Source organism: Sardina pilchardus, chromosome 3 (genome assembly GCF_963854185.1).
Source record: "Sardina pilchardus chromosome 3, fSarPil1.1, whole genome shotgun sequence".
NCBI lineage: Eukaryota > Metazoa > Chordata > Actinopteri > Clupeiformes > Clupeidae > Sardina > Sardina pilchardus.
The window spans coordinates 14,819,024-14,832,550 of NC_084996.1; the positions used below are offsets into that span (position 1 = coordinate 14,819,024).

At 43.3% G+C, this 13,527-nt stretch overlaps 1 protein-coding gene across 2 annotated transcripts; it reads right to left on the reverse strand.

The window, feature by feature from the left end:
* Window positions 1-783: 783 nt before the first annotated feature.
* Window positions 784-13,236, reverse strand: mmd (monocyte to macrophage differentiation-associated). Of its 2 annotated transcripts, none has more exons than XM_062532052.1 (7): window positions 12,904-13,236; window positions 6,071-6,152; window positions 5,097-5,257; window positions 4,523-4,597; window positions 4,289-4,390; window positions 4,103-4,172; window positions 784-3,060 (listed from the first exon to the last, which is right to left on the reverse strand). In XM_062532052.1, exons 1-7 carry the CDS (start codon window positions 12,939-12,941, stop codon window positions 2,857-2,859), a joined length of 732 nt encoding a protein of 243 aa, XP_062388036.1. In that variant the 5' UTR covers window positions 12,942-13,236; the 3' UTR covers window positions 784-2,856. The 2 variants fall into 2 exon arrangements, with proteins under 2 accessions (XP_062388036.1, XP_062388037.1); XM_062532053.1 differs by lacking the exon at window positions 12,904-13,236 and adding an exon at window positions 7,031-7,395.
* Window positions 13,237-13,527: the final 291 nt, after the last annotated feature.

The following is a 13,527-nucleotide window of genomic DNA, read 5'->3' on the forward strand; positions in this document are numbered from 1 at the left end:
AGAAACATCTGTGAATGAATGAATGAATGATTAAAAATGGGGGTTATGTGGTCCAATCCATACCTCCACAGCCTTTTTTAGATTTTGGATTGTGCACCACTTCACTTTCTTATTTTATTGTAATTGTATGGGAGAAGCCTTTAACAACACATTTAAGATTGGGAATTCACTCTTGGCATTTGAGGTGTCCTGTTCCAGGTTCATCCCTAGCCTGATTGTCTGCTTTTCAAGCCCTACCATAATTAGCCTTTGGGTGACTTTCAACTGTCACAGCTGGTTAGAGACAAAGGAGAGGGATGGAATGTACCCATGTCATCAGACCCATAGCCTACAGCTCAACTACGCAACCTTTACTCAGGTGACTCCCGCTGGTGTGATGGCATGTTGGATCTGCCTCAGCTCAGGCTCAAAGATCATTTTCTATGAAATCACACTACATCATCTGCATGTTTGAAACTTCTAGAACAAATACCAAACACTTGACCTTGATAATAAAACATGATCTACATTAGTACATGCCCTGATGAAGACCAAGTGTGGTCGAAACATGTTGGCGTTTTCTATGTAGCCAGATACAAACAAAGGCTTTTTAATTATACCTTCCTCCATCACCATTCCTGGAGTGCCTGGACTTTTCTCCTAATCATGAATTGATCCCATTGTCCAAGAGCACCCGATACGTGGATATAATCTACACTTTTCAACCAAGAACTACCAGCCTCTTCCGCTGAAGTGGTCTACATTAGTATTTCACAATTTGATTGTGACATTGTTATACGACTGTAATGTCAAACAAGGCTTTATTTTTTGTATTAACACATATGAAATCTTTTAAGAATCAGACACAAATGTTTATGTACAGCACCAGAACACCAGAAGGTTACTTAAAATAGAGAAGTAGCATTAGAAGATCTTTTTTTTTTTTTTTTTACTTTTTTGTTTTTCAAAAGGCCAGTACAGAATTATGTGCCAAAACAGAATGTACAAATATTACAAAACTGGGAATTGGGTGCTTTGAATACTCACATTTATCAAAATTAGCATCATCAACCCTTGTGGTTCTCACATATTCACAGAAGAAGAAAAAAGAAGAGTGAAACCAGATAAAAGCACACATTTACCGACCACCATGCAGTTTAAAACACTGAGTATTAATCACACTAGCCACACGACGTGTAGGTACAGCACGAAGATCCGGTCAGAAATACCAGAATCTGGATGTGTACCTTCCGCGTTTAAGGGTAAGTTAAAACTATGTGATATTCGAGAACACTGGCCACATCTGGTGATTCAGTTCTCCTCACAGCATGGCTGATGAATCCCATACTGCAGATAGGAGTCCTTAAGAGTCCAGCACAGCACAGCACAGTATGATCACGTGGGTCGACGGAAAACATTTCTTTTCTATTCAGCTGAAAACAAATAGGCAGATGATACAGTGCTGAATATGGTTCTCTCATTCCAAGTCCTTTCTTCTACATTTAATTCTGCTTCCACATGAGACTTCATCGTGAGTCATACGCAAGCCAAGCAAGTCTGTTCTTGGATGAGGTCTGGGTTTTAAAAGCACTGAGCTCTGCGTAGCCATGACTCTTAAGCATACATTTCTCAGCTGAGTGGTGAGTATGTACTGACAAAAAGCATAAATAATGGGGGAGTGGCAGCAAACGTTTGATCACTGATTAGTGTAAATGTCGAAACGCTAACAATAAGAAAATTTACACTTTTTGATCAGCTTCAATGATGACAAAAAAAGCATCACAGGGCACAGTCACTGAATGATAGCATTCCGATATCGGTTAGAGTAACAAAAGAAAAAAAGAAAAGAAAAAGAAAATCATCATCATCACATTCAACACGATTACTCTGGGGCCTTTGAAACATTACAAGCTGCTCACCGGCGAGAGTTACTCAACAAAAGTCAAAGATATCAAATATAAGTGGTTCTTCGCGTTACAAAAGCGCCTTGGAAAAAAATATGAAAGTCAGCACTTTCAAATACTGCTCCATAGTACAGACAACACCACCGTACAAAAACCGCACCAAAGAGCCAAATGTTGAAGTGAGTGATCCTCAGTGGATATGTATTGTGTGGATAGAAGCATGACTGCTAGAATGACATGAGCTCATGACCAAACCTCCAGTGTTGGTCTTGAGTGAGGACTAGAAAATGCTTGATAAAAATCCCTGTGGGTGACATTTGCCGTGGAATGTTTTGTAATAGAAAGGTGTGATATCAAAGAGCTTCAAAGAACATGGACTATATACTGCCGTTTCCCAAGTAGGACTGAGCATTTTCAAAGCAGAAAAGGAGAGTTTCCTCTCCTTCTCATACCGAGACAGACATGAGCTTTAGAACTCAAAAACGGAAAGAAATGTGATCCTCTCAATGGCTGAAATGTGTGAGTGCTGTTATCCAGTTGCTTCAAAAATGGTAAACAATACACAGTTGTACTCGTAAACTTTTGCTGTTGTTGTTGTTTTCTGTCCATTTTGTTCTCTTCTGCAGTCTGGCCCAGTGGAGAGGAGCAGAGTCTTGTGTGCGTGTGTGTGTGTGTGTGTGTGTGGGGGGGGGGGGGTATGTGTGGGTGTGTGTGGTCATGATCTGCCTGCTAGTGAGTGGAGAACAGGAGGAGGTGCAGAAGCAGGAGCAGAAGAGGCCATAGAGAGGTGAGGGCAGAGAGGATCAGGAGGAGGGGATGAGAGAGAGAGAGAGAGAGAGAGAGAAGAAAGAGGGGGAAGGAAAATAAGAAAGAAATGGAGAAAGAAAAAAAGAATAAGAAGAGAGACGAGAGAAGAAAGAAGGGAAAAGAGGAGAAGGGAGAGGAGATCGAGGCAGAGACGAGTGACGGGCCGTTAGGCCTCCCTGATTTCGTCTGGCCCGGGGGTCCTGTAGAGGTATTTCCAGATGGCGTAGTAGTGCACGGCTGCAGCCAGTGCCACAAACACGTGCCAGATGGCATGGGCGAATGGTATCACCCCGTCCGATTTGAAGAAGAACACCCCCAGGCAGTAGATGAGGCCACCGCAAGCCAGCTCAGACAGACCCTCTGTGTTGCTCTGCCCATGGATGAGAACACGGTGAGAGACAGAACTTTCATCACTTTAATATCATTACACTCTTACAAAGCAAAAAAAGTGGAAAAAGGTTCGCACACTAAAAATCCTTCTTTTTAGTTTTATTTTCTCTTTAGCACAGAATGATGTTTCGACCGTGTGGTCTTCTTCAGATTCACTACAGGAACATACTGATTGACTTTAAATTACACTCTTACAAAGCAATCCTGCGCCCCTTACCATATTATATCAAGCCCATATTACAACTAATTGGGGAGGTGTTAATACATGTGCCGTACAAAGAGGTAAATGAAGAGCCTCTAAATACAAATATTGCCAAATTCTTCCAATACCCATCTAATGGATAAACATTTAGATTCTGAGGTGGTCTCTTATCAGATGTCAGCAATCTGAATGCCTAAAGTGTGTGCCCGTACATTGTTTCAGCAAATGTGATCCCGACAGAGAACTGAGCTTCCAAAATGGATTAAACCTAATCTAACACAGTGGAACACGTCACACTGCCTCTCCGTTCAAAGCTGGGCCTTGGGCAATTCAGCCAGGCTATAATTAACTAGTTATGCTGCCAAAAATTCTGCCAAGTTGTAATGGGATTTGTCTGATTAAACCCCAGTGCAGACGACAGGTGTTTCAAACTCAGATCTTTACTTTCAACACTTAACCACCAGGGGGAGATATAGGCCTAATGTCAAGCACTTTGTTTTTACAAGCCCTACTGTATGCAAACTACTGGATGTCAGCAATATCTCATAGCGTAGTTGTAAGCTGTATAAGTGTTTCCAAAAGAACAAATCAATGAATGGATTGTCAGTTGTGAGAATAGCTTACTCGCTGCACAAAGATGGATGGGTAGGTTGGATAGCTATGTAACTCGAGGTATACTGTATGCAAAGGCCTAGAAATCAAGCTTTAGCTTCTCATTTAAAAATGCATTTATACTGATGAAGCATTGCAACAATGCAATTGAATAACATAAGATGTTTGTATATCAGAGAAAAAAAAAGAACATATAAAGATACTTTACCATTGAGGTCACAACCAAAGCAGGAAAGAATCCCATAGTTAGGTAAAAGGCCAGTTCAACCAGTTTATACCTACAAGTGGAGCACAAACCAGATTGACATAAGCAAGTTCCATCATGCAGTAGAAAAGGAGTACAAACACACCATTTAGTCTGAATAGGTCTGAATAAGTGTGCTGACCCACTCACTTCTCATGATAGTTGAACACGTAAATAGTCCCTGCGGCGGCCATCAACCACACAAACCACCTCATGTGACTTGCCATAGGGCCCAGCTCACGCAGATTCAGCCTAAGAGAGGAAGCGCAATCAAGAAACACACTTAAAGAAAGACAAATCGCATGTGAAGAATTTGTGAAAGACTCTGCCAGAACACTTTGGTTTTTGGTTTACATGTTCAAAGCAGAGTGCCGTACCACTCACCAGGGTGTGTAGGAGGCAGCGATGAAGAAGTAGATAACTACGCGGTCACACATGTGGAAACAGTGCTCCATCGACCTGTAACAGAGAAGCAGCTCCCACCATTAGCCAAGCTTTGCCACTAACAGCAAACTGTGATAGCATGCTCAACGCCAGAAGTCATGACCCCAAATGATGGGGAAAGACTATATTAAAATTTGCGGTGGTGGCTTTGTGCACTGAAGACTAAATTCAAAGCCTGTCCAAGACTTGTAACTAGACATGTTTTGAGTTTTTAAGGTCCAGACCTGGTAGAACAACTGACACAGAAGGTGCCTCTCATGCAGCGTTTATACGTCCTCTCTCGCTCCTCGGGCCTCGATCCTCACTGATCTACATAAAGAATGATGGGGCGGCAACAATGGGATAGTTTATCCCTTCTTCTATCTTTCTTTATGTAGATCAGTGAGGATCGAGGCCCGAGGAGCGAGGGAGGACGTATAAACGCTGCATGAGAGGCACCCAGAGAGGAAAGTACGGAAGGGTATGGACAGAGGTCACGGGGGGTTTGAGAAAGAGGGAGACAACGAGCACTTACCTCATGTGGCTCTTCTTCCATGAGATGATGTGAAAGACGGTGGAGACCAAGAAGAGCGCACACAGGCCCATGCCATACACCCAGGCTGTGATCTTCTCCCAGCGGTCGTCGGAGAGACGGTGCAGCAAGGCCATCCCAACGAATGCTGGGACAATGAGAAACTACACACACGCACATGAACACACCACACACACACCACACACACACACACCATACACACACACACACACACACACACACACACACACGGGTCAGAACTGAGACTGAGGCAAACATTCCGTGTTTGAAAAACCATTCAAAAAACATGACCGTGCAGATTTCCTGTATTGCTGCTTACACTAGGATAATAAGACGACAAAGCTCTTATTCATGGTAACACCCTGTCAAAATGTAGACCGTTTGTGACCTGCACTGAAGAGGAAGGATTACCACTGGACTCGATCCAGCTGCAAAATGTTTTCAGCCCTTTTGGAAAGCCGCCGAAATGAACAAGGTCACATTCCAGCTCCCTATTAATTTGAGAATGAGTTTTCGCCACTCTGTCAATCACTTCACCATTATGAGTGATAAACAACAATACACAGGACCTCACAACGACAAAAAACATTTCAGCAGCTCACTAACAAATGAATTGCTTTACAAAGTGCTGAGATGCAACAAAGGCTGACACACACTCAGGTTCACGTGGGTCAAGCTGAACCCCTTTGCCCTGTCAGAGACACACAAATACACCTGACCACAGGACTAAAGCTATAAGTAGCACTATTCTTCCATATTTCTCATTAATAACTACCAAGTGACAGCCTCTTGGATCAAATCGGTGTCATGATAGGACATCTATAGATACATTTCAAACAAGCTTTTTTCTGTTGCAGTTCACTGCTAACCTGCATATCCATCACAACACTGGCAGCATACGGTCTTATTGTTATTATTATGATTATTATATACTATTATGAATCCTGGTCCCCTACCGCGTGTGTGTAGCAGTTAGCAGCATGCTCATAGCAGGTGGGCTGATATCGGCAGTTTGCTGCAGCTCTGCTGTTCATGAACCTGAAAGCAAAACGGTTAGAAAGTACTTAAGTAACAGTCATTCACATTTTGGTGCAGCAAACAAAGGAATGACGAGTCGAGTCCATTTCGACATCTATGAAATGACAGCATATTTTGAACATAAACTGGATAGCAGAGGGGTTGGGGTTCATCGTTATTCTATGTTCGTGACACCCAGGGTCTCTGGATGAGGAGGGGGCGCTTCTGAGTGGGGGGGGGCTTTCAATTAACGCCACTACACCCAATTGAACTACGTAGGCTACCCTGTGCGACATATCTCTGCAATTTCTGCATAAAAACAGACGCAGTCTTACAGCTGTCAACAATGCTGCCGTCATTGCATGCTGACGGTGTCAGTAAGTTACAAGCGAAGCATCTAAGCGGGGTTCTAGGGGCGCCGCCCTAGCATCCTCATTTGTATGACAGTGGTGCCAACCGATCCAGATGTAGGCTATGTGACCGATCTCAAAACAGTTTGATCATATCATTTCAGCATTAAGACAAAAGACATAATTTGAAAGCTTGCTAACGTTCAATGTATTTGACAGTGGGGTCTGACATGATATATGACTCATAAATGGACCCAGATGCCAATGCACGTCAAGAAAAACATGGCGACGACGATGGGTTAAAGCTAAGCACGCTCACACAGCTGTAAGGTTTTACATGCAACATTGTTACAACTATCTATACAAATATTATTTTACAGTAATCCAATAGCCAATGACAGCGAGTTGCGCATATTACAATATCCAGTCGCTATTATGTTACTGTTATAACGTAATGCATCGAACTTTGGTATGCTGGATATTTACTAGCACACATCCTCCATCGTCTTCGCGTTGTCTTTAAGCAGGGTTAAGAATTTTGAGACTTACCTCTGAAAGCTATTCGCTCTCTTCATTGCAATGTTTATTTTGGCAAGAAAATGCAAGCTAGATGAAATGTCTAATAGATCTGAGAGCGAAACTGACCGAACGAGGGAAATAACGAAGGCAAATTGGTAAGCTAGCAAGCTATAAGAGCTTTTACGTTGACCATCTACATCGACAGCTCAGTCATTCTTTCTTTCAAAATATTCTCGTACAGGAAATCGGTAAGGCACTATTTCAATCGTTTCCTCAAAAGCATTCCTGCTATTAAAGCTGGCTATGCTTCAATCAAGTGATAGGTTCGACTTAAAACCACCACCGCGTTGGCAGCCACCCACACCATGTCGCTATACTTCATGTTCCTGATGTCCTCCAAACAGCAACCTAAAGTTGTAATTTTTATGCCAAAATGATTTGCTGAACGACAGCCATTTGTCCAATAGCAGAGCTGAACGACAGCGGCATCAGCGTTCACGACCAATCAGCATCAATATCATGGTATTGTTTTTCTGCTGTCTTTTCGTGACGCTATCAGCGGGGGCGGGATGTAATGGGATGCGAAATTCAACCTGATGATTCTTACCTACACGTCTTACATCGAAGCGAATGCAGCAGTGATCGACATGCGCTTAAAATGTAAGCAAAAATGGTTTTGTTTCCCATCCATAGTTTCGACCTTTCAAAGATAGGCCTACATTCCCTTTCTTGTTAGGGCCTAGCCCACTCATACTATCTCCAGTGTCAGAAGCAGGTTTTACAGGCCTACAGTTTGCATCACACTTCACATCACACATCACACTAAACTTGATAGATCACTTTCCACTGATACAGAAAGTGTCGTTGAGAAAGAAAAGGGTGTTGCCGAAGTTTGTCATAATTGTGACTTAATATTTCTATGCTCTATGCATGACTTGTGAGATACTGAAAAACATAATAGGCCTAGCCTATGGTTTAAGGTTTGAAATACATCATACAGTCATCAAGCCTTTAAACCACAAACACCTTACAACTGTGTTGTCTTCAGCAAGGGAAATCAGCTTACATAATACTGTAACTCAATTATTCAGCATTAGGTAACACAATGCTAGCCAGATACATTGCCCATAATTTTAAGGTTTAGGCTATTCCTCGTAGGTCTCTTTTTCTGTTTGTAACCTTAAATGTAACAGTTTACATGACCTTTAGATTGTAGATCAAATAAGGTCAGTCTTTATGTTTCCACAGATTTTGTTTAAAGATTGAATAAATATAATATTCTCCCTTTGTCCTATATGCTAGATCGGTTGCTATATTGTGCTGTCATCACTATGCAGAAGCCTGTGTGACACTTACTGCGATGCAGCATTACTCACACAATTCATGCCTTTCTTGCCAGACCACAAGGCTGATTTCCCCCCCCCCCTTTTTACTTTGTAAGGGAAACACGGCATTGTAGCAGTGGTGCAGTGCACCGTAGCCCATCAGGTGAATCACTACATCAGGACAGAACTGAAAGGCTAGCTCCCATAGGAATCAAGTCTGCTGCAGCGAGTACTCCGCATTACTGAGTTTGTATGCAAGACAGAGACACGGAGCAAGAGAGAGAGAGAGGGAGAGAGAGAGAGGGAAAGAGAGAGAGAGAGAGAGAGAGAGAGAGAGGGAAAGAGGGAGATAGAGAGAGAGGGAGAGAGGGAGAGGATGACATGCTTGCAGATGATCAGTGAAGGTGTGACTGAGCCCTGGTGCTTGGCATAGGCTTAAAGATGTCATTCACACAGGTAACGAGGGGATGGCAGGGACCATCTGCTTGTGTGTTTGCGTGGCCCTTGGCTGCGAGGATGCTGTGGCCACACGGAGCAGCTGGTACCTGTGTTTTCAGCACTGGGCAGATTAGAGGACAGAGATCCTTCCTACAGAGACCAGGATGCAATCATCAAAGTGTGTCATCCAGCGTCGAGGTTTTGATATGCCCTTGTATTACAAAGCTATATATGCTCAACAACCCTTTCATCTACCGCTAAGCTCAAGTGGAGTTAAATGTGGGCAAGCAAATCCCAGAGCCCTTGTTTAACATACACAAGCTTTATCTGTGAGGTATGTAGGCAGGAGGAGGAAGCAACCCTGGAAATGGATTAGCAACTAAAAAGGCTGTGGCGTGTCGTGGAAGGCCACTGTGCTTACAATTACAGAGGGAGGTCCGGTCTTCCGGCTGATAGGGTGAGAACAATACTGCAGGTGAACTTCGGGTCAGAGGTCATCTCAGTATTATCCAGGTAGTAAGCATCTGGCAACACTGAAATGACACCCTCATATCAGTCCCATCCTCCATCCACCTCCATATTACAGTTTGCAATTATAGCTCTCTGACCCAATTTTGCAATATGCTCTTGAGATTTATTGGTCACAGAGCGCACGTGTAGCCAAAATCTGACAAATGTGTTGTGACTGAATATGCGTCGCAACTGAATGAAGAGCAAACGGACACCTTTAACCAGGCTCTGCCTCTTTTCTCTGCTCTCTGCACTCTGCACGGAAGACCGTTACAAGCCTGTTTGCATGGTAAAGAAAGGGTTTGTGCAGACACGTGATGGAGGGTTCAACAGCCCGCTAATAGGTTTAGAGCTTCAATCTCCCACACAGTGACTTCGGAGAGAAAGACGTCGGAGACTGTAGCAGCATCATAGCACTTTGCCAGATTTGCCCCCTGTTATTCAATTGGGGGTTTTCCTTTACTGACCAACCAAGAAAATAAGCAGGACAGGGCAAGGACATTTTTTGACATGACATTCCAGTGGTATTTGCACTTACAACACTCAGATAGAGTGTTGAAAGTAGATCTACTTTCATCATGTTATTTCTTTTTTCTGCTCTATTCTTTGAACTCGAGCTATTAGGAACGCCGTGTCTATGATAGCCTATGAATCTTATGAAATCTGACAAAAAAAACTGGTAAAAATATGAAAAAATAAATGCACAATAAAACCATGCAATAATAACTATATTCAAATAAGCACTCTTATAAGAAATTCCTCTGCTCTGATTGGCCACTGCCACAGGGCCTAATCTTGCCATGAGACTCACACTGACTTTCCTGCGGCATTGTTGGCTGTATTTAGAGACCTGAAGGCATGCAGGTGCACAGGGGCCACTAACAAGCTAAATGTTGCGTGCATGGAGATGCCTGGAAAAAGCATGGCTGGTCTTTAGCAGGGGGAGATTACTGACAGTTTCCACTTCCCTGCATGGCAGTCTTTACTGCAGGCGTATGCAGCAATTCCTTTCAGCATTGCCAGTGTTTGCACAGCAGAGCACTGCAGTGTATACTGCAGATGATAAATGGATGTACAGTACGTCTTTGGTATCCCTTAACCCATCGCCCTTCCCTTTTGTCTGCTGGAAACTTTGTTTTATTCTCTTTAGCTCTCTGTCAACTATTCTGTTTTCTTTTGGTAGCCTTTGTTGTTCTGCTGAGTTTGAACAGAAATCTAATTGAATGTGACTATTAGTAACAGCTTAATAAGAGACTTCATGCAGATCGAGTTTTCTTAGAGGGTGAAAGCTTGCGTGCCTCAGTGCCTGATTCAGACTTGCGCACCATGCCTGCACTCCAGAGAGTTGTGTAACAAGGTTATAAAACTGGTGCTGTTGATCATTAATTTATTGCGAACTCTTTCGTGAGCAAGACATTACAGACCCATTAAGTTGATCAGGTCTAAATTTGGGGCGCTGTGCACAAATGGCAGAGTAGTAGGATTAGATTGGTGTAAGCTCAGACTCCATTCATCCCTCCTAGTTAGAGTGCCGTGATCACAAAGCTATTTCCGTCAACTTTTAGCAATGTGTGTGCTTCCGTGTCACTGGTGAGATGCTACTTACAGGTACTGTAGCTTTAGCCATCTATTTATAAGGCCATAAACAAGCGTAATGTTCGCGGCCGGTGCTCCTCGTGCCACGGCACAACAAATCAAAACAGACTTTCAGCAACCAAGCAGAGCCAGACAGCTGCCGCAGCACCAAAGATGCAAAATAAGAATAGATGAGAAAACAAAACAGTGCTGAGTCCGCACTGAGCTCCATGTGAACTGTTTTTAATCACAAAGTAATGTTTCAGGCTATTGCTCTTCTTCAGACTAGACTTGAAGTCTGAGGTACAGTAGGGCAATAGCCTGAAACGATACTATCTGATTAAAAACAGTTAACATGGAGCTCAGTAGTGTGCGGATTCAGCTTTGTTTTCTCGTGCTTTGAACTTTTGGAATCCGGCACCTGCCAGTTTTGGATGTGTGCGCGCCTCCTCATGATGAATTTGCTAAATAATAATAGACCATCATTTCATGTCTTCAAGATCATCATCATCAGTGACTGCGTTTCATTCAATAACTATTAAATACTATTTATTATGTGTACTGTGATATGGACCTGTGTCTGCAATAAAGCTTTATATTATATATACAGTATTATTCACTATCAACTAGCTCAAACTGCTGAATTAGTAAATATAACCCCGAGTTGTGCTGAGATGAAAGCAGACTCCTCTTGCACCACTAGGAAAAAGGCTTTTGATCCCCAGAGACTCACTGCATTGTCACAGGGACAAACATAAACAATGAAGCCAGGTCAGGAACAGCTCAGGCCACTTAGCAGGCTGGCACAGCAAGGCCCAGGCTGGCTCAGAGATGGAGTCATTTATCATTCTGGGAAAGAGGTCTAAACAGGGCCACAAAACCTGAGGCTCTTCTGCTTTTTTTTTGCTATGAGAATGATGGCAATAATACAGCCATAATACTATTCTACTGTATAGTCCAATTCTATTTGATACTTGATCAGAGAACATCATTTGTGGTGTTCCTTTGTATTCTTCTTTATTATGCAGTTGCTGCATATAGCTCAGTGGTCTGTATTTACTTCCACACCATCCCTGTCTATCAACTGTATCTAATACAGCCTCCGATTTACACTCACAGAATTCCATCATGGCTGCCCACTGAGCTGTGTACACAAGCGCTCCAGCTGCCTTCTGTGTTTATGGAGGCAGACTTATCATCCTCATAGTTAAATATTGACACCAGTCTCAGTGTCAATCAACCTTTGTCCCAATCTGATGTGGTTGCCAACGTTGTGTGTACTGGGCCCCAGAAACAGTGCACACAGTTTGTGTTTATCTTGTTAGCCTGCCTCGATAACAGCACATTCTGATAACACACAGGAATAAAACAGTGATTTAACAATTTCATTCTTCCTCTATATATGTAGTTCTTTTCTGTATCTGTGCATCCCTGACAGGACTTCTCAGGCCAGTAGAGACTCTTCAGTAGAGTGAGCAAGGCTAAGGAGGTTTACAGGCAGCTTAATGAGACATCATAAGAACCCTTCTCAAATGCTGATGCTGATTAGACGGAAGGCTCTTTAAAAATCAAACAGGGCAAAACCTAATGCTCAGGTGTCACAACCTTACATGGACTCACAATGACCCACCGAGCAGTTACTGGACAGCAATCTCATCCAAACATTTGCCAACATTATATGGAATGGTCACAGCAACTGTCAGCACTAAATCTCAACTTCCAAGTCGTCATACCACGCCTCGTTTATCCTCCGAACTCACAACTGAACACAAAATAGATACAGTAACAACTCTGAGTCATTGTACAATCCAAAATATTTGCATGCATAGGCCTACACTTTTAGCAGCTGGGACTGAAACCATGACTGAGCCTGCCTATTTGGTTGGTTTGGACAATATGCTTCATATGCCAGGTCTATCCAATGTGACATTTGTTCCTGAACGTAAAAAAGACCACTCAGGGAATCTGTCTGAGATTTGGTAAAGCAGGATCTCACATGCACTCACAACAACTGCACCAATGACCAATGATTCCCGCCCTCACTCCTTCTCTTACCGTTTCCATCTTGTCCTCCGCAGGTCCATTCCAAACATTTTTTTTTTTTCAAGAAGCAAAATTCAAAAAACCTTGTATAAAAAATAGACAGAATATGGATTTATTTTCCCGTTTTTCCAAAAATATGTACAAACGTTTATCCAACTGTGACAGGCAGGTTACAGAGAAGAACACAGATAAAAAAAAAACACGGAAAAAAAGCGTAAGCGATCCTGCCCGTTCCTGTCCCCCTCAGACCAAAGTACTTTTCTTCTTGTCCCACCGGTCGAGGCAGGTCGTCTCATAGGACGCGACCATTTTAGTCTGGTCCCAGTGCGTGGCGGCCGGCGAGCTCTGCATGACCACCAGCCGGACCGGCGTTGTGCTGTGTGGCGCCACCGGGTCCGGGGCGTACTCCTTCGTGGGATCTTTGCCCTGGCAGTCGTAGAGTATACACGATATCAGGAAGACCATCAGCAAGATAACGTAGCTGGCGATCAGGATGCAGAGGTTCAACGTGACTGGATCGATTTCCACATACTCTACCGTAAAGCCCATCATGGTTGCAACCTCATAGTGGGAGGCCCCGGAGGGCCTCTGTTGTGTGCACTGAGAGGCGGGTGGTGGTGGTGGTCGTCCGCCGCC